At 42.0% G+C, this 21,347-nt stretch overlaps 1 protein-coding gene across 1 annotated transcript in view; it reads right to left on the bottom strand.

Moving 5' to 3' along the window:
- Positions 1-8,946: 8,946 nt before the first annotated feature.
- The window catches only part of SPTBN5 (spectrin, beta, non-erythrocytic 5), a 99,780-nt gene continuing 87,379 nt past the window's right edge, over positions 8,947-21,347 (bottom strand). Inside the window, exons 56-67 of the mRNA XM_010580055.1 lie at positions 20,739-20,894; positions 19,991-20,208; positions 18,277-18,466; positions 17,114-17,290; positions 16,128-16,232; positions 14,505-15,125; positions 13,442-13,513; positions 12,013-12,099; positions 11,514-11,605; positions 11,233-11,318; positions 10,606-10,741; positions 8,947-9,263 (exon numbers count right to left, since the gene is read on the bottom strand). Of these exons, the coding sequence (XP_010578357.1) occupies positions 9,089-9,263; positions 10,606-10,741; positions 11,233-11,318; positions 11,514-11,605; positions 12,013-12,099; positions 13,442-13,513; positions 14,505-15,125; positions 16,128-16,232; positions 17,114-17,290; positions 18,277-18,466; positions 19,991-20,208; positions 20,739-20,894 (2,115 nt within the window). The 3' untranslated portion in view covers positions 8,947-9,088. The remainder of the gene's footprint in view (positions 9,264-10,605; positions 10,742-11,232; positions 11,319-11,513; positions 11,606-12,012; positions 12,100-13,441; positions 13,514-14,504; positions 15,126-16,127; positions 16,233-17,113; positions 17,291-18,276; positions 18,467-19,990; positions 20,209-20,738; positions 20,895-21,347) is intronic.

Below are 21,347 nucleotides of genomic sequence, written 5' to 3'. Positions count from 1 at the left end.
GGAACACTGTTTTACCTCATGTACCTAATTTTTATGCTCTGCTGCTGCAAAAAGATATTCCTGTTTTGTTCATGGGCTACAGTGAGTGATCCGAAACCCTCGTGAATCTTGGCAGCACGTGCCCATCAGCGAGTCAGCTCAGCTGCGCTGAGAAAATCGTGTCTCTCTGAATGCTCCACAGACTGATAACTGAGGCGTGCTTCATGCATTCATAGTGCTGCTAATGCAAACAGAAATGCCCACTAAAATGTGAAAGAGCCAAAAATCCCACAGGGTTTTCAGGTAACCCACAGTCAGTGGAGAATAACTTTTCTGAGGGACCGTTAAACCCTGATATAGAGGGAGGGAGGGAGCTGTGGGTAGGGAGGGAGGTGGGACGGTGGTGTGACTCTCCCTTTGCCAGGAGAACTGTCACCCAAGGTTGTGCCAACACTTAAAGTAGAGCCAGGGACTGCTGTTTAATCTTGCAGCCCAGAGGCTCAGACAAGCATGTGCCCCTTGATCTCCTTGGGGCCCCACGTGGTACCCCTGTAGCCTTAAATGATAATAGGTTTTTTAAAATATATTTTTGCATTTCAGAACCTGAAATTATGTGAGGGCTGTATCATTGCCCGTCAGAGTGGGTTTTTTTGTTGTTGTTGTTTTGGTTGGTTTTGTAGCGTGACATTGAGGGAGTGTGTCGCTGGCCTGACGGGGTGGCAGGAGGACCTGGAGGGCATTTGTGAGGGCAGAGGCTGCTGGAGGACTCTGCAGGGTGGAGGGACCCACACCTTATCCAGTCTTATCCATGCAGCTTGTTGGGAAGCGGTGGCTGGCGCATGCTGTCCCCCAAAGCGCCCCTAGGCTCTGGTTCAGAGCATGCTAATTTGCACAGCCCCAAACCCACAAAACTATAGGGCATAGCTGCAGCGACGTACGGCTGATCAGTGACCTGCGCTCAGGTCTGCTCCCTGGTCCTTGTTTCCTTTAGGGTGTACGTGGAGTCTAAGGGAATGGACCACTGAAATGTCGTGTGTTTGTTCCCCGAAGGGTGGATGGTTGTTCCCCGAAGGTTGCGTGTTTCTTCCTTGTCCCCAGTCTTGCCTGGCCTTGTGCCACATGCTGTCGAATGGCTGTTGGAGCGGAGTGCGTGAAAACCAAAGCAGGCACGGTGAGGAGAAAGCTGTCTCTCTGCGTCTCACCATAAAAAGGCGTGTGTGAAAAGGCACATGGCATGCTTATAAACTGGGCCTTGCTGTTCTGGCGTTATGTTTGCTTCACCACTGAAGATGAATGCATGTGCGCAAAAACCTCGTCATCTGAAATGCACCCCAGATCACTGCTCTCAGATGAACGTTTTGCTGGATCCCCCCCTCCCCCCAATACAGGGCTTGCTATCTGCTGCCAAACACAAAGGAAGCAAAAGTTTGTTCTTATAACTGTTAGCTACTCTTTATAGAAATTGCTTGCTTGTGTCTTTTGACTGTTTAATAATATATCAATTAAAAATAAAGTATTGCAAAGGAGCACCAGACCCCTGACAGTCTTTATGCGCTTAAACACAAGACTACATTTTTCCCAGTTGTAGTAGCACTACATATGCTAGATGCCTGCTGAGCACTTTGTAGGGCATTTACGGTTTCAAGATTGAGTGGAAAAATCAGAGAAAGGATATTCTGGTTTACAAAGGCATTGAAGGCCTGGAAAAAAGAAGTGGAACAAAATCTACCTCCTGCAGTAAAACCCTCTTCAGTGGAATGGCACAAGGCAGGGCAGGAAGGCAGCTGTACTGAGCCACAGCCAAGGCACAGCTTTATTTTGCCTCTTGGTGGTTTGATTTAAATGTGTACAGAAGTCTGCCTTTCACTGAACTTTACTGTTATCAATTAAACGGGGAGTTTAAAATACCTAAGTTAAAAAAAAAAAAAGTTTTTTATTTTTTTGTAAAAGCAGTTAAAAATTATCAATAAAGGAAAACACACCAGTTTCCCACTACTTACTTTCATTTGCTGTATTTTTTGTGACAGGCAGTGGCTCCAGCAGAGGTACAGCAGATGAAAGAGCTGGACTAGCCAAAAAAAAAAAAAAAAATTATTAGATCACTTTGATGTGAGTGAATGATCTGAATCAGTCTGAACACAAATTTAAACTCTAGATGTTGCATGTACCCATAAAATATTTACATAAACTCAGTGTTACGCACTCTCCATCCCTCCCACTGGAAAACTAGTCAATGCAGAGAAGACTACAAGCAACAAGCAAGAGTCATGCTTCAGTCTGACTAAAAAAGGACCAAGGCTGAAGTCCTTGTCAGAGAAGTTGTTAAGGACTTGAAGCTTTAGCTTCCACCTGTCAGGCAAGAGCCCCCAGCCGCTATGCTGTCCTAGGTGAAAAAATGCCATTTCTCCCCAGCTTCATGCTAGGTAACTTTTCTTTGGCTCAGAAACAGAGATAAGTAGGGGAAAAAAAGATATTCTTCTTCATGATTGCACTATACCTTAACAAGTGGAGTCTAAAATCCAAATGCTTGCATGAGTAGATAGGTATTTAAGCAAAAAAAAAAGGGCTAAACAGGTCCCAGGCTGGAGGGTTCATCTGATCGCTCCTTCGTTAGCCTCAGGAGCCTGGGCTCAGTCTGGCATGGCAGGACTTGAGTCTGCGTCTCAGGTGAACAGTCTCAGTGCCATGTTATTTTTGAGTTGCACCAAGAGTCTCTTTCTTCCCCTTTTGGATCTGCTCTGCTTCATCCTGACTGCTGAAAAAAGAGAATTCAGAATCAGAGCTGAAACTGCTGTCTATGAGCCCACTGCAGGGGGTGGACCTCCAGACGTGAGAGTGTTTGGTCTCTGGACAAAAATGCATGCCCAGCTTTAATTGCATCCTGCCGCTTTCCTAGACTGTTATACCTCTTAGGCATAAGGATTTAAAGTACATGATGATGAGAATCCCAGCTGAATCCTCTTGCATATCCAGGCTGAGGCACAGTAAGAGAAAACACAAAGCCACCAGCAGCCCTGTGCTGAATGCTTTTCTTCTTCCAGGCTTGGACTTCTCCCTGGAAGAGCACTGGCAGTTGTGCCTCTGCTTGTGGGGAGGAGCTACATTTCTAAAACCACAGCAATTACTGAGTTTTCCCCTCTTGAAGAGACAGGAGGCTGTCCACAGCTGCTAAAAATTTCCAGATATAGCATGTTGCTAATGCACCAATTCTCTTAAGAGAAAAATAACCTTCAGCAGCCCCAGTGTATAGACAAATACTTCTTTTGTGGTGTAACATGCATTTTACCCACTTCCAGTTCCCAAAAACCTCCACTTCCCAAAACAAGTAAACCTGTCTAACCTATAGTGTACAAACAAACAATCCTGCTAAATTGTCCCTATCATCATTTTTAATTGCTTTGGGTGCCAAATTCTTTTGGCTAACGCTGGTAACGTGCGTCAGGATTGCCCTGTGCCACGTACAGTCCTCCAGGGACACGCACGGGCTGGGCCTGGGCAGGAATTAGGGCATCGGGGTGGTCAGCAGAACTCACTGCTGTGCTTGCAGATCTTCCCTGGGGAAGTAGGAAAGCTTAAGGCATTTAAAGGTGTTCTGGGGAAAAGCATGATATTCATAGACATTGAATTATACTAGGTAGATAGGGGGTTGGTTTGGGTTATGCGGTGGGGACACACACGCTTGCTTGGCAACTCCATGAGTTTCTTCATGTCACTTGCTCAGAGTCCTTGGAAGAACAAAATCTGTGTGTCCTGGCTTTCACCCTCCCAGACCAACAGTTACCATGAATTTTCTTGTTGTGGGAGCCCAGGACTGGAGCAGTCTCATATGTCTAGCCCAGATTTCCCTGCTGGAAAGGTGTAATAAACATTTAACCCATTGCACCTCTACGATGTCCCATATTTGAGGATGCAAGGGTTTTCCTAAAGCCTTAGAACAATTTACTGTTTTGGTACCAGAGGAGAGGAGAAGTAGGCAAGAGTCCTCCCTCAAGAAACAGCACGCATCTTCATATTATAGTCCTGCTGTGGAATAGTTTCAGTAACATCCTATGTGGCCAGGTCTCTTAATGCTAATGCCAATATATTCTATTCAGGCAGCAAGGCACTTTTGGGGCAAAGATTTTAGCTTTCTGCTTCAAGCATTCACAACTAATTAATTGATACCAGTACTGCAAGTAGCATAAAACTGTAATTGTATGTAATGATAAACTACCGACCAGTGTATGTTGCAATGTGACAAATCCAGGCAGAACCTTAAAAGACCCATGGGCATATGGAAGCAGCGGTTCTAATAATGATAATGACATTGTTAACAGAAAATATAATCCACATTCATGGGTTATAAACCATTTCCTGAAGATAAAAGAGTTATCTGCAGGAGGGAGAAGGAAAGAATTAAGTATCCAAGCACAGAGCACAATCAAGTTAAGACTGGAAAGCCAAACTGATCTCAGTGCCTGAGATAAAACTACGTGACATTCTTTCAGTTTGTTCCTAGCTGATTCCTGGCAGCCAGCGCTGCCGGAAGATATATGGCCAAAATACAAGTCTGGTAGTTTTATTTTTGAGCACACTACCCCCTTCTTGCCAATGCATCCCGAGGGAGGTCCTCCTGCTGTTGCTGTACAGTACAGCGTGTATACGTCCTCGCAGCCTCTTTGGGGTTTCTGCTGGGGAAGCTTCTCTGGGATAAACAATGTCGAAATGTCACACACGCACCCCAGCTTAAGAGCCACACTTTCAACAGTTACTGTTGGCAGTTACTAGAGTCTTACTGAGCAACGGCAGCTTATGCCTTGGGGGAAGCAATGGCTTGAGCCACCTAAGCTGCCTCCTCGGTGCACCCCACAGTGCCAGGACTTAAGCGTGCCGGGAAGGACACGGGATTTGACATGTAGGTGCGTGGGGATGAGGCAACAAGAGCTGCACGGAGGTGGATGGAGTCCTCATTTGGGATCACACGGCACATGAGACTTCTGCTTTGGGAAGCCAGACGTAGTAAAAGCACAAAGGCCTGGGCAGTCCAGCTGATGAGATCAGCAGGCCACTACATCTCTCCTATTAGGAAAAACATTGAGATGCCTACACTACAATGTAAAATGCTTTAAGGCATTGCTCCTGTAATGCCTGGTGAGCCCCAGCTTACCTGTGGGTGTGGATGCCTGGAAACCCAAACCCTACTCATTCTTCAAATAACATATTTGCAATACTGTGATAAATGCTTACATCTAATAATGACAGGCTTCCATCTCATGAGCTACTTTTTTCAAGCCCTCCCCCTCTCATGCCTCTGGCAAATTGCAAAGGAACTGTTTACCTCTTTATTTGCCCATTACAGGGTTAGACGCAACCCCTTTGAAACAGTTGCAGAAACTACCTTTGAAAATTGACTATTTATAGCTTAGCAAAAATAATTTTGCAAACGTGCCTTTTTCTTCATAAAATCATGCTTTCTAACCACCAAAATTACAGCCCACCCAGATCTGATGATAATTTCCATTTTTTTTTTTCATTGTTGGTAATGATTTACAGTGGCATAGCATAAAGTACATGACTGATACATTGGCAGGTGCAGAAAGACAGGCTTACACTCAATAATTTAATCCCATAGCCTTTTGCATTTTTAATGTGTGAGTCACTTTTCAAAGGTTGAACATCTTCCCTGCAAGAATCTGGCAAACCCTGAAAAGTTCATTTTATTAGGAAATAACTGCTCTCTTACTTGCCTTCTTCCCAGGAGTGACACTCAGGTGGCTGCCAAGGGATTTTTTGTTGGATCACAGAGTGAGGTCGCTCCTTACGTTCAGTCGCTGTGACTTTGCAGAGTGCCATTCAGCGCACTATAAACAAATCTGTTATACCGAAGCTGCCCTAACTGTGCACAGCCAGTTCAATGGATCCTTTACATCAGCACCTCAAGGCAAAAATAGAGCACGAAGACATCGTAATACGGGACAAAGCATTAAGTGCAATTATCTTTCCTCTGTGGAGAATGGGGATCAGGTTGCAGTTATTCTTAGTCTGGTCTCATCTAAGGCCACAGTAATGCAGTTTAGTGTGACTGACAATCCCTGGGAGAGAGGTACAGACCTGACAGCATCTAATTCCACTCATTTGTCAGTATCAAGCTCAAACAATTTAAAGACCGAAATCTTTCACAGGCCTGCAGCTCTGGCCACCTGGATTGTTACAGTTCAGTTTCTGAAAATGGTGACAACTCTTCTCTGCAAATTGCTTCTGTTGTGATTAGATGATCATTCCCCTCTCTTGATATATACTTTTGACCTGCCATGTAGTTTCCATTGCAACAAAGTGTTGTGAAAGGAATGAAACTATTTTATCCAGAAAAATCCCTGCAGGCCATGTTCTTATTTCACAGTAAAAAACTTCTTAAAGACTTTTAAAAATTCTATTTGTGTCTCTACAATTCTGTCAGGTGCCGTAACTTCTTTAAGTGGGGTCAGCGACCTAGTGTGGGGCCTCATCTTTACACTCTGGTCCTCAGTCTTAGCCACTAAAGAGGAACTAGTAATACAGCATCGCTGTTGGGGTGATGAGTTTGGAACATGTCTCTTCACCCAAGTACACGCGTGTGCAGGCATGTGTGTGTGGGTGTGCACATGTCTGCCCATCAAGAAGGTTCTGTCTAGTCCCCTGTAAAAAAAGATTCAGTTTTATGTACCTATCCACTTAATCCAGCAATTTCATAGCATTATTGCTCAAATTCTCATTCCAACTTGTTCCAATTCTTTATCTCTTCTTTGACTGCTAGAACTGTGCTGAGGTAGCCTGGAGACTAACAGTCCGGCCAACAGGAAAGTGAAAGGGGAGCATCACAGCACAAGTCGGTGAAGTCTCAGAGTGGTCTTCATCACTTAGATTCAGGTTTCTTATTTGACATATGAAGAGGAATCAAAGAGCATTAGTGGTAGGAGACTGCCTCTTGTGTGGGACAGAGGCACCAGACAGCTGGCCAGACTTTTTGTCCTGGACCCTTTGCTCCTTGTCCAGAGCCCAGATTTGTGATGTTGCAGGAATTGCTAAAGTTCATTAAGCTACTCTTTGCTCTTCAACCAGGTAGATAGCAGTGACATAGAAGTTCAGAGCAATTGTGGGGCCACTAGGGAGGCAAATGGAGGAGAAAAACCTAGTGATGGACAATATGGAAAAGGCTGAAGTATTCCATACTTCTTTTTTTCCTCTTCTTTTCCTTCTCAGTACTCATAGGTAAAGCCTGGCCCCAGGCCTTTGTGTGTACCAGCATGGTTAGGGAAGGAGCTGGGAGATCCAATATTGGGGAAGCGACAGATGAGGGTCTACTTAGAGAAGCTAGGTGTTCAGTAAAGTGCTCCACTATCAGGCTGTGTGACTCTGAGACTGCTGCTCTATTAGCTAGGAAGCATGATGGTGGCTGGAGGAGGGCTCTCATGATGAGATACAGCCTAATGTGAAGGCAAGGAAAGGATCTGATAAACCATATACGAGTCCAATCAGGCTCACTACAGCCACTGGTGAGATCATGCAGCGAGTCCTCCTGGACTTCATTCCAAGCACATGAAGGACGGGGTGGCAATCAGGAACATTCAGCATGGATTTACTAAGGGGAGATCAGGCTTGGACCATGTAATTGCCTTTCATTGTGAAATCACTGGGTATATGGTCATGTGGAGAAAAGCAGATGTAATATACTTCAGCTTTAGTAAGGCTTGTCCATTGTCTCCAAGACCATTCGCATTTGGAAGTTTTGGAAGTCTTGCTGGATAAAAAGACTGAAAACTGGCTGAGATGCCTTGTACAATGGCAACAATTAATGGCTTGACTTCTAGACATCAGCTGGTGAAAAATGGAGTATCCTAGGGGGTGTTGGAATGTTCATACCAAACTTTGGGAAAATATTCACTCAGAGTAGAGCAGCACTAAACAGGTCACCCAGAGAGACTGTGGAACTGCCATCCTCAGAGGGTTTTTAAGGCTTGTCTACACAAAACCATACCTGTTCTGATCTAGTGTTGATGATTATTTGGCTTTGAGTACAGCCCTCCAGAGGTCCCATCCCACCAGTTCTGTGTTTGGCCCAAGGAGCGGTATCTTTTCAAAGTCAGCGTTATACTACTTGCCAAAAAGAACAGACTGCTACTGATGTGGTCACCTGTCTTTATTGTGCTGCTGCTGCTGCATCATGCTGGGACTTTGCTGCATGCACTGTGGGGATAATTTGGTAATTTGTGTGCACCTGACACAATGTTCAGCTACAGGAATTCAGAAGAGTGAAAAAGGCCAATAGTTTAATGAGAACAAGTTGAGACTTCATACGGATAACATACTATAGGACATGTTTCTTTCCTTCCCCCATATTTCCCCCCAAAGACTATTATATAATTTCTACTCAATTTAGCTTCCCAATAGGCTCTTGTTAATCAGCCTAGTTTTTGGTCTTTCTGAGAGCAGTGGTCTGGGGACTAGACTTCCTCCTTGGTACCCTGCTTTTCCTCTCCTTTTGCACTGAGAGACTGATTGTTCATGTATTATTTTAGTTTCAGATTCCATTAAAAATGAGTAACACTGCAGGACTTTTTTTCCTGGTAACCTCATCCAGAAAGAATTGGCAAATAGCTAGGGAATTGTTGGTTAATGTGTTGTAAAAATGAAAGATTGTGGACACTACAAAACACTGTAGGAATTATATAACAGATGTTCCCTTTGAGTCTTCTGCTTCTGCAGTGTACAGGCTGCCCAGCCCTCTTAAATCTTATCCATTAATACCTGCAAAGCTACTTGCAGGTGGCTGCTGTTCACTCACATCTTGCACCTTGTGCTCTGCTCAGTGCTCACTTCACTTGAGCTGTGTGGCTTAAAGGTCCCTCTACTCTTCCATTAGGTAACTTGGAGTAGATATCACTTAGGTGATATGACGAATCACAGAGTCATCTTATACACAAAAGTATACCAGATGCAGTCCTGTTTAATTATATTTAATGGTTTTACTAGATTTAATACATAATTAAAATAAGTTCCAAGGGTAGTGATTAACTTAAAACATATCAGTACATTTCCAGAGGGCTGGGTTAAGACATAATCGTTAAGTGTCTGGTGTTCATTGAGGCAAGTGTCATTTTTCTCTTCCTGCCTCTAGTAGAGATGGAAGCAGTTTTGTTTTATTACCACTTTGTTCTAGGTTTAGGGTGGTGGTGGAGGCTCGTGTCACTGCGGTCCCATCTTCCTTACAATCTCTGGAAAATTCTGCAGACTCTCTCTCCAGTTTGATTTTGAAGGAAGGTGTTCTCCTATCAACAACATGCATCACCAGAAAATCAGGTACAATCTAGAGAAGTTTAAGTTGCTCTGTATATGTAAGAACTTGTTAGGCATCTAGCACAGCAACAAAAATCTACTAGGCAGAGGGACTAGGATTTCACATCATAGACTGTAAGATTTTTACAGACTCCAAGTGCTACAGAAATTGATTTATACTACAGGCCAAATTTCTGAATTTGGCTGTGGCTGCGTTTTCCATGTCTGTGTTTGGATTCTCAAAACAGCCTTTGAGGAAAGTATTCAAACAGTGCAACTTTAAACAACTGGTTTGGCTCCTTAAATTAGAAGGCTGGGTTCCTTTCAGACCCTGCTGGAGACAATGTTCAGAGGAAAATCCAAAGCACACGTTGTAGACTCCTGCTCTGATTCCCTCATCTGTCTCTCTCCGTTGAGCATACAGGTAACCCAGTCTTCAGATCAGATATTTTATTTTAGTAACTTTGGTGCCTATAATAGGTGATACAAGAATTCCTCTGGGTGTCCCAATTTTAAGTCATGAACCACAGACAAGATATGGCTGACTATAGTGAGGCCCGTATTTAAAAACTGGCTGTAGCACATCATAAATGGCCCAAATTAATTGAGGCAGGGTCATACTCAAGAATACTGTATTTTACTGGGTTAGAATCATAGAATTGATTAGGTTGAAAAAGACATTTAAGATCACTGAGTCCAACTGTTAACCTAGCACTGTCAAGTCCACCACTAAACAATGTCCATAAGTACCATGTCTACACGTCTTCTAAATACCTCCAGGGATGGTGACTCAACCACTTCCCTGGGCAGCCTGTTCCCATTTCACCCTTTCGGTGAAGAAATCTTTCCTAATATTCAATCTAAACCTCCCCTGGCACAACTTCAGGCCATTTCCTCTTGTTACTTGGGAGAAGAGACTGACACCTACCTCACTACAACCTCCTTTCAGGTAGTTGTAGAGAGCGATAAGGTCTCCCCTGAACCTCCTTTTCTCCAGGCTAAACAACTCCAGTTCCCTCAGCCGCTCCTCATAAGACTTGTGCTCTAGACTCTTCACGAGCTTTGTTGCTCTTCTCTGGACACGGTCCAGCACCTCAGTGTCTTTCTTATAGTGAGGGGCCCAAAACTGAACACAGTATTTGAGGTGTGTCCTTACCAATGCCAAGTACAGGGGGACGATCACTTCCCTAGTCCTGGTGGCTACACTATTTCTGTGACATTAGTGACAGAGGAGCGGCACTTCTTGACCTCAGGGCAATCTCCCTTTGTAGATGACTGGAGCCTGAGCACAAACAGCACTGACGTCTGTTCAGCCTTGTGGCACAGAGCCCCTACCTCAGGAGTGAGCTTTTGCTGGTTAGTCTTTCAGTAGAGTCTCTGTCTGGAAAGTCCCACAGTCTTGTCTGGGAGGTCTCTGTGTTTGGAGCAAAAGACTGCACCATCACTGTGGAATGTGATCTGCTACTGTATCCTGCAGAGTCAAAGAACACAAATAAAAACCTTCTGAAGTAGTGTTAGAGGCAGAGTTTGCCATTTCTGGCTCCATAACAATTTTCTCTGAACATCATTGTTATAACTGTGCTCTGGCTTCCTTTCCAGTATGACACCGCCTAGCGAGTTGTCCAGAAAGAGATCTAGATTCAGAAGAAAAGCTGTTTATCAAGATCCAAAGCAACTCCTTAATAAAAGGATGAATACAGCCCTTGGGCAGGACCCCTCCCTGGGAATAACCTGATGCTGACCGCAGTACAACTGAAATGCTGCTTTGCAAGCCACCCTGGGCATTCTCGTGCCAGGTCATTACATTGCAAGGTGGCAGGTGACTTATGTACTGCTGTCTAACACAGTTAAAAAGGACAGCTCAGAATGCCCCAGACTAAGTACAACTTCTCATTCTCTTCTCTTTCTCTCACCATCACTTGCTAAAAACACAGTTCATTCTTGAAGGAAGTGAGAATGTACCTATATTATTCTGTAGTGATCGCAGCCAGTCCTCCATCAGCGTCTGAGAAGGTGCTGCGAAGAAATACTCTGCCCCATCTCTCAGCCTGTACATAAGGATAGGAGACAGTGAATTCTAGTTAGTCTTGCCTTATACTTTCCGTTCTTGTGAGTGGGGCAAGCACTGTAAGACATTTCAGTTACGCCTCCTAACAACATACAGTCTTAGGTGACTGCAGGGAAATACAACTGTACAGTTAGCTGTGTAGGCTTTTATTACTGCACTTCTCCATAAGACTTACCACAACCTGAATGCGTTCTCTTTCCTGATGTAATTTACCAGCCTCTCACATTTGGCACCAGGAATGCTGAGAGACAGGAGTGTGGATACATTCTGAAGGAGGATGAAATTAAAACAAAAAGTTGTCTGCATCTTTTCCGCTAGGATTCAATTCCATACCAACCCGCAGGCTCACTACACTCCCATACTATTTTTTTCTGCTTCTAACTTTATAACTAGGCTCACTGAATAGGAAGAACCACAGAAGAACAATGAACTATTGCATTATATCTTGAAGACAATTCTTGAATAAGATACTTCTTTTAAGGAATATGTTTGAAAATTTTGGAAAGCTTATTATTCTGTCTTATAGTTCATATCAGTTGAACAATTGTTGAATTTTCACTCAGCTGACATTTGAAAGAGAACTGATTAATCCAGCCCCAAACCAATTTTCTTTTAAATGCATTTTTACATAGGTAAACACAGAGATTATTAGAAAGATTCAAAAACCAAATTACCTTAGATGCTTCTTTTTCATCATTATAGAACTCAAGCTTTAATCCATCGAGTTTTACGTAGAATGATTTCCAAGACCTTGAGCCTGGCTACATGAATAGAAATGGTAATAAAATCCAATTATTACCTATATATTTTATTGGAGCCATGAATTCTTTCATGTGCAACTTCCACAAGAAGTCAGGAGCTGCCCATATTATGATCACAGAAGCTCTCTTAGTCATGATTATCTCCTACAAAAACACAACCTGCTGTAGTTTCTGGTGTGGGTGATTCAGGAAGGGTCTCTCTGTGAGTTAGGACTGAACAAATGACATAACCTGGTGCAAGCAAGCTCTGCACCATGTTGTGGTCAGCAACATCTTTGAGAGAAGGTGAGTAATCAAAGTCATGTCTATTTTTGGCCACTAAAAGCTCCACTTTTTTCCCAGCTTGCCTGCTTTCCTTGCCTGCTAGTCACAGTCTGGTTTTAAGTGTGTGGTTTCAATCTAATGTGGCTGCTCAATTCATCTTAATTTCCTAAACTAACCCCAGTGGAATGCTACTGAACACTGTGCAAAAGTAGCTGCTATTTTCTACCCCAACAATGTACCACCGAAAGGTTAGCATACTGCCATGAGACCCTTCTGGATGAAGGATCCTATTATTTCTCTATATTCTTATTTTGTTATGCCAGTGAATCAAGCTGACAATTTGGCCATTCAGGGAAAAGGAATGAAAATGTCCTAAGGAAGATAAGTCATAGTTTTTCTTGTTTGGTAATATGTAAATTCAGCATCACAGCAGACGAAGTTCAGTGTATCCAGAAGAGAGGGAAAATAAATTTCTCTCCCAGAAGATGGAGTCCACACCAGATTCAATTTTTTAATTGAAAAAAATTAAAAGTCTTTCAAGTTAAAACTTTCAGAGGAAATATTCTATGGGACAAACAATCCAACACAACTTGTTTACATGCAATACCTCAGCTTCATTCAGCCCTAGATTAAACAAACCACTTCTTCAAAGAGAAACAGGAACCTTAAGTCTCTTCTGGCACAGTTAGAAATGACAAGCATTGGGAGCATGGAAGTGAGGGCTTCCTCTGCCAACAAACAATCACATGCTGATACAGGGTCTTGAAGCTTGTATTTTAATTTTTTTTAAAATATTGATTTTTTTTTTTTCCCAATTCCGTTGATGTATTGAAACCTGTATTTATAATTAGGGGAACACAATTAATGTGTTCATACAGCCTAGGCTTTGGTTCATAGATCCATTAAATGTAGACAGACCCTGTTCTGCATGATTCCCATCACTTCTTCATGCATTTTAGTGGTAACTGAATTAAACCCACAGCCCTGAGCTCCTCTTCAGCAAGAACAAGTCAGACCAGATCTGTACTATAACTCAAGGAAAGATGAATTAAGGAAGAGTGATGGCATTTGTTTCTACCTGTTGTCTTCCGGGAAGGAGCTGGTCTCTCTTTTCTAGGAATCCCTCCATGTGCTGGAGATTTGCAGAAACCTGAGACACACAAGAACATTGCTGTTTAACTTTAAAATGACCCTTAAACATATGTTATAATTTCTGAAGGTCTTTCTAGATAAATTCCACACAAAGAAACTGATCTCTACTGCCTCTAGCCTTTACATTCACAGCACAGCTAGAAATCCTTTCTAGGCTGCAGTCACATCTCTGATATACTACCTAAACAAAGAGAATTCACGTCCTTCTAGAACAATTTGCTCATGGAATTTTCTCTAACATGACGTATTAATTAATTAATTTTTAAATATTATTAAATACAATTTGCAACTTAAATTGCTGTAGTTATTTATACCACACCTGCAATAATACTGAGTTAGAGCAATGTATAGTGTTGTACTGGTACACTTGGGTATGTGACAAACACATTCTTCTCAAAGTGCAAGAGGGGAAGGGAACAATTTTTACCTGTCCATGAGTTAACAGTGCATTTCCTGCCAGAGTGAGCAAACAGGAGTTGCTGGGTTTAGTCTTGCACCAGGTCAGCTCTTTGGCAAGGGTGCCACTAAGTCCTGCCTCTCTCTGACTTCTAAACTCAGTGGACACTAAAGCACCACCACCTCACCTGGAGGATATGGGTAAATCAGCAGTCTTGTCTCTTTGTGAGACAGCATGTCCTGGCTCTTGTTAAGTGTTCTGCTGAGTATTCAGCAGCATGAATAACCTCTAGTTTGGGAAAGAAAAACAGAAACCAATACAGTTGTCAAGACCTAGGCTATAAAGCTGAGCAAATTAAAAATGCTTTTAAGCTATACATTGCTGCTTACGTCAACTATCTTTTTGGGAAGTGTATCAACTGCAAAGGCACATAAAATGCCTCTTTGTGTTTGGATCCATGAGTGTATCCCACTGAAATGCCCACTGTATAGTGCTCTGTGTGACTTTCATACAGAACTTCCTGCATTTCTTACTTTAACTAGAACAGGATAGCAGTTTTGTGAGGAGAGAGCCAGGAATCCCTGGAACTTACCGAAGATATATTCTCTAATCTCTCCCAAGAGGAGTTAGACAGCAGTAAATTTGGTGATTTATCTAGTGACTTTTGGCCAGGCTCAGGTGGAGTTGCCATTAGTTTTGTCTGCAGGTTGGAGAAAGAGGAGCCTCTAGCACTTTTTTCCTGAGGTGATAAAAGGCCTGTGGCATACGATTCTGACAAACTGCTGCTGCATTGCTGGTTTATGGGATTAGGAGATAAAGGAGAGCTTAAAGGACTGTGACTTTCCAAAGATGTGGCTCGTGGGCCCACCATCTTTGATGTAGGTGGAGCGATAATCTCACTGAGCCTCCTCTCAGCTTTCATTTCTGTGTTGTTGCTGCTCAGCACTTCTGGGACTCCCCCAGCAATTAATTCTTGGAATGTCGATGAAGACTTTTCAATGGGGGAGAAAATAGTTTCAAGTGGGGCCCTCCAGGACAGGCTGGGTAAGGGCACAGATGGCAGTTGTGTTGTTCTCTTTATCTCTGTCAATTTTGGTGGTGCATTCCTTTTGTCAGATGTTTTTCTTTTCAGAGAGGGAACCCGTACAACTTTGCCTTTATCCTTCTGCTCACTCTCTTCTGTGTCCACTTGTTTCAGAAGATTCTTCTCCCTCTGTAGGACAAAAGTATTACACTTTTAAAAATTACCTTCATTGCACTCATGGGTATTTACCTAAGATTTTTTTGTTCATTTTAAGCAGGAATAGTTTTTCAAATACACTCTCTCCTGGCATTGAATTTTATGGCCTCTACCTCCATTGGCATTCTTAGAATTAGCACTGAACTTAATTGCTATGTGCTGAGCCATGAATACCGATGGCAGTTAATCTCAAATACAGTGAATCCTGCCCTTGCTAAGTTCCCTAGAAGCTGAGTCTTTCATAAGCTCTAGAGAAACTATGCTTCTTTTCTGTGACACTGCTTCTTTAAGTTTGCTGTAGGAACAGTAAGTATCCAGGGGTGTTCTCACAAAAAATTTTAGAGTGGAGGACATTTGTCCCTTCATTTAGCCAATTTGCAAATCACTGAACAAAAGGCAGACTCAGCTAAGCTAATTTTTAGCCTAATGCCAAACACAAAAGCTATGTTTTGCTGGTTATGTCAGGAAAATAATTTAAAACCATTGAAACAGGATCTGAGAGGCTGACTGAATATTTTTTGGTACTTAATACAATCCATTGTAGAACTCTGATGCCAGAAGGAAAAAGGCCTATCTCTGCCTAGGTCTCCCTTTATTTTCAGCCCTTTGCTATCCTCCAGCACTGTCAGGTGGCTGCAGGTCCCTACTGAAATCCTGAATGAATCAAAATCTCTCCATCTGTGTAGCATCACCCTGCTTCTCACACAGCAATGTGCACTACACACCCTTTTTGCTGCTTCTGGCAGAAGAAAGCTTCCACTTCTCCTCTAGAGCTTTTGCAAGCTAGTTGGACTCTTTTGGTCTACATACAGGTCTCATTCTCAGCTGCTCTATCTGCATTCTCTCAGCTTTGGTCACTCATTTACTCCACCTCAGCACAGGAGTTCTTTCTTCTATGGAGTGACTGAGGCCCAAACATTCAAGGATCCTCATCATCCTGTTTCATACACAGCTCATCAACCTTCTACTTCTCACCTTAGTTTTCCTGCTGAGCTGAGCAAATTTCTCCTCCTGAGCTGCAAGCATCTTCTCAAAATCACGATGTTTCTTCAGTAATTCCTCTACTTCAGACACTGAATCCTGAATGGAAAAATTATCAGATATGGAAGTCCAAAATCAGGTCTATCGGAAGCGATTATACCTAAGATTTTCATCCCATTCTATTTAGCCAAATGATGATTCTGAAATTTTTGTAATTAAATGTCTAAACCCCTGGTAGTGTGTGAAAAATCTTAATTTACACTTAAAAAGAAGGTCTGTACCTTGCAGTCTGTCTGCTGTACATGAAAAAAAGCTCAAATAACAACCTTCTTTTTTCTGCGAAGCCATGTGGTACCCATGGCTTCCAACAATAACTGTTTACATACAGATTAAGTACTTGGATTCCAGCATATGCCAGCCACAGAGTTTATTCCTGCCCTACAACACATGCATCTTAAATCTGTCTTGCTCTCGGCTTAGTTTTCAATACCTGGGTTTATTTTGTTTTCCCATCTTATAAACTATCAGAAGACAGTCAACAATGAGAAAAAACCAAACCTATGGATGCTGGTGTTTAAATAGGGATTTACAAGCTAGCTATCAAGCCATCTGTGCAAAACATTCTACCACGCAACACGAAGTGGGGAAAAACCCGTTTTCCTTTCAAAACAGGCTCTCAGCATGACAGGGAAGATTGAACCCTCTGTGAGTTATCTTATTTATGTGAAAAAATGGTCTGGAATTCTCCCCAGTCTTCTACCACCCCCTGGAAGCCACCACCTCCTGGAGCCCATCACCATGTAAAATGCAGCAACTGCCTGGGCTTACTTCTGTAAGAGGTCAGAGCTCTTGCCCTTTGTAATCTCAAGGGTGCATTACTGTTTAGGTTGTGATTAACTTCAGGCCTGAGCTGATACATGCTCCAAGCACTCTGTATATGCTAAGAGGCATCTCAATGGTGTTATGCTGTCTTTACTCACCCCATAGCTAGGATCTGAAAGAAAGCTTTCCTTGGCAGCCAGCCATGCTTCTGCTTGTTCTAGCTCTCTGCGGAGCAATTGAATCTCCCAGTTTTCTTCATATAACTCTTTCCTCATGTCCCAGCTCTCCTTTACCTTCTTCATCAGCTCTGACAGCTCTAACAGTTTTTCTTCAATCTAGGAAAATAACATTTGCAATGCCAGGAGGTGAAAAATCTAATCAGACTTTCATGTGACAGCCAACTAGCATGTAATCTGCCCTCATGATCCAGAAAATGACCTCTAGATAACTTTGTGGTGTTAACGTAGTTTAGAAAAGACGCCTGAGTCCTCATTTTTTTTCCTTGAATTCATTTAGCCTGTATGTTGTATAGCTATATATTATAATTGTATGCATATTCCACATACTGTATGACCAATATTCTGCCATATGCTTTCCCATGATGAAACTTTATACCAAGGCAATTTGTGTTATAGAACTAGTGAGAACCAGAAGATTCAACAAATAATACATCCATTTATGGCAAGGCAACAATGGAGAGCCTTAAACTGCGGAAAGTTCTCTACTTCTTTCTACAACAGAAGTAATGTAATCTTGGATAAATTCTGAAGACGCTTTTGACAATGTGATCGCTGGATCTACAGACAGTATCAAGACAAGGTTGGGACCACTGCAAAGGTCAAAGTCTAAACGTACCTAGATAACAAGATCACAGAAATTTTAACATTCTTGCCCCTTTGCTCTGTAACATCTCTGAAGAATTACTTTTCTTCTGGTGTGCTCAGGGACATCAGTCCATCCTATAGTCGATTGCATTGTGATGTATTTTATCCTAGGTCTTGTGTAGTCAAATGCTAACTTCTCATTTATGTGGTGCATCTTTTCTACGGAGTAGTGATACCTCTCTACCCCCCACATAGCCATCATCAGTCCAGTGATTATTCTTTTGTGGACAGCTTCAAAATCAGTTTCTAGAGGAGTAAGAACTTCAAAAGGTGTTTTCTTTTTCTACACATCACATAAAGTCTGCAGGTTTTAATAATAGAGAACCCGATTGTCCTGTTTAGTTCTGTTTTGGAAGAGAGACAAAGCTGCAACTCCTGCCTGTTTGATGTCGTCTTTGTTCACTCTTGTTTGTAAAATATTTAACTCATCAACACACCTCCACAGACATGAAGTGTCTGTTCTTCATCAGGTCACCTCCTGCCCGCTGCATTTCTTCATATTTTAGCCACTGCTTCTCTATCTCACGCTTGTATTCCTCATGACGCTTGATAAGCAGTTCAGCTCCCAGGACATCATTTGCCAGTTCCTCAGATATCACTAGTGCATGCATCTCATTGGCCCAGGCCCTAAAGAATAGAGTCAAAAGGGTAAAAAGGGAAGGAATCTGAATCTGTTGGATGCTCAGGAATGCACACATCTCGTGGCTGTGGATACATGTATACAGACTTCTGTTTGCTTATGAAAGATATGAATATAAAAACACATTCATGAAGGTTCACTCACGCATCTATGGATTTTTGTAACCTGATACAATATTCCCAGTGCTGTTTCAATAGCCTGTTAGAAAGGCAGCTGCATCATCTATACATACTGAAGCACTGCACATTCTAATCCTCAGATGGAACTGGAACTGCAAATGCCTAGGCTGCACACATTCGCAGTACTTTTATACATGGTACAGGGACACAGAGACTTTCAGATGTCCATCTAACCTTATCACCATGCATGAAAGTACTTCATATGCATACAGAGCACTCATGCAAAGAAGCATATTGACAGACACTTTTTAAAGGAAAGTCTTCTACTCCATGAGCCTCAACTGGCATAAACCAATGCATCTTGATTTACCTGAGCTCAGGATCTATCCCTTAGCATAGTAACTGTCCAACAGTCAGTGGTAACCACTTCACTGTCTTTGTATTTCTACCCCTGTCATGGACTAACTCTTTGATTAACTACACTGAATTTAAAATGTCCATACTTCTGTGAGAAATACTGTTTAAAAAACACAATTTCCATTAAAAATGTATCAATTTTGATGAAAATGACATTAAAATGACAAAATATAGTATTTTAATGTTGCTCTGCCACTTTGAGTATAGCATATTTCCATTAGTTATTTCAATTTTTACATTAGACCTCTGCTAATAGATATTTGGGCATGATTGATTTAAACAAAATGAGACGTTTAGGTCAACATACCTTTTTAAAAAAATATGTTTTGTAGATGGTTTAAACACTCAGCATTTTGTTCTAATTCAGATTAAAAAAGGAAAAAAAAAATCATGGCATTTCCCAGCAATTTAATTCTTCCAAAAAACTGACCCCTAATAAGAATGGGCAGAAGAGTGTGTGCATATGGGCAATGGCATTAAATACATGTGTGCAAAACACTTTCAGCACTTGAGCAAGTGCTAACCTATTCTAGAAGGTTATCTTTAATGTAGTTGCTTTGACTCTGAGAGAAATGGGCACTAGTGTCTGTACAGGTGTACAAATTACTTGACTATCTAGCAGAGACTCCCCCATCTTCCTACAGAATCAACAGTATTTTCAATTGGAATGGTCAGACTACCAAATCTATCCAGAGTGACTGAATACTCCAAGACCGTCTAAGAAATAGTCTAAAAAATGTGGGTGTGTCATGGATACTGTGCTGAGGTGGAGTGCCATGGTCACCTCTAATGTGTGGTAAATTCTGTGAAGTGCTGTTGAGAAGATGCCATGTATTATTATTCAAAGAGATTTGCGAGCAAGCTGCAGAGCACCTGGGACAGGAGTAAAATAACTAACAGGTGTAATTTAGAAAATCCTATATGGGAAAGACAATAAATAAGGCCCACTGACAAACTCAGGGGGCCAACACATACATCAACTCCCTGCAGTCATTGAAGTAGAGCTGGACTTGTTCTGCCTGGCTTAGTCTTGCCTTCCTCTCCAGAAACTTCTTGTCCAGGTTTTCCCAGCACTCATCCACATCTGTGAGTCTCTCCATGATGTTTTCTTTGACTTGAGGGTATGTGCGGCTGAGATGCCAAGCCTCTCCCCGAATCCGTTCCAGCTCTTTCATGATGGCTCCTAGATCTCTCTGGAACAGAGACAGAATAGGTTGTAAGACCAAGTCACTACTTACATCTATCAAAAGCAGATTTTAAAGGTAGTGCATATCTTTTCTAGCCACTGGCTGCAGAGAGGCTGGAAATATGACTCTGTCAAGGCTTTTCCTCTCAGTTTCCTCCTAATACCTTTTAACATTCATCATCAAGCATCAAAGAAGCTTCTTTAGATGTGAGACACTGATTATTTTGATAAGTGTGGAGCTGAAGTCTCTTGTAGTTCAGATGACACCTTTGAAATTATAATAACACTTCGGAATACATTTTAGAAGAGAAGCTCATCCTTAGAAGCAAAACCATTAATAATATATCACAATGTTAAAAACAGGAGGAAAAGGCTGCCTTCTGTGAAGGACAAAGAATATTTCAGGGTGCAATAAATTTATCTTTTGCTGGCCTGCAAACAAGGCACTTGAGAGGATTCCAAATCAAGCATCAGTCTCCTTTTTTTTTTTTTTCCATTTATGCTTTTCTGCCACTGCTTCATGACAGATCCTCTTACCTCTACTCCCTCAAGCTGGCTGAGAAGTGTTTGTACACCTGGAAGATCATAGCCATAATCTTCTATATCCACCACTGCCTCTTTCTCCTGCATCCAGCCCTTTACTTCATCCACATCATGATCGTACTGGTGAACTTGATGGGCTGCTCTTAGATTCTGGAGTAAAGAAACAATTTAATGGTAATACTATCATGTCTGCAGAACAAAAAAAGGCAACCCTGATATGTCCTAATGCAGTACAGACTGAACAAGAATGGGAGTGAAATACCTTCCCAATTAAGTCACCTGAAAGTGAGGTGTTCAAGCTAACCATTTCCCCAAGTTCTCTTTGTCAATGGAAAGAAACAGATGTCTCAAAGAGCAATTTATCTCCACATAAGAAGAATGATCAAGATAGAGAGCACGACTTGCCCTCTAAAGGTAGCTCGCTCGACCACAGAAAGTGTCCTAAAAAACTTGCTTGGAGTAGAGGCCTACACTGCAAACAGTGAAAATAAGAGGAGTTAAGTGAAAATTAAGTTTTCTGAAATGAGAGGATTAAAAAATGTTCTAATACTATTTTACATTCAAACTATATATTAACAATTGTCATACATTTACTGCTGCTAA

Source organism: Haliaeetus leucocephalus, unplaced genomic scaffold (assembly GCF_000737465.1).
Source record: "Haliaeetus leucocephalus isolate CR32 unplaced genomic scaffold, Haliaeetus_leucocephalus-4.0 Scaffold696, whole genome shotgun sequence".
Lineage (NCBI taxonomy): Eukaryota > Metazoa > Chordata > Aves > Accipitriformes > Accipitridae > Haliaeetus > Haliaeetus leucocephalus.
The sequence above is the reverse complement of the archived record's forward strand: the minus strand, read 5'-3'. Positions and strand labels throughout refer to the sequence as shown.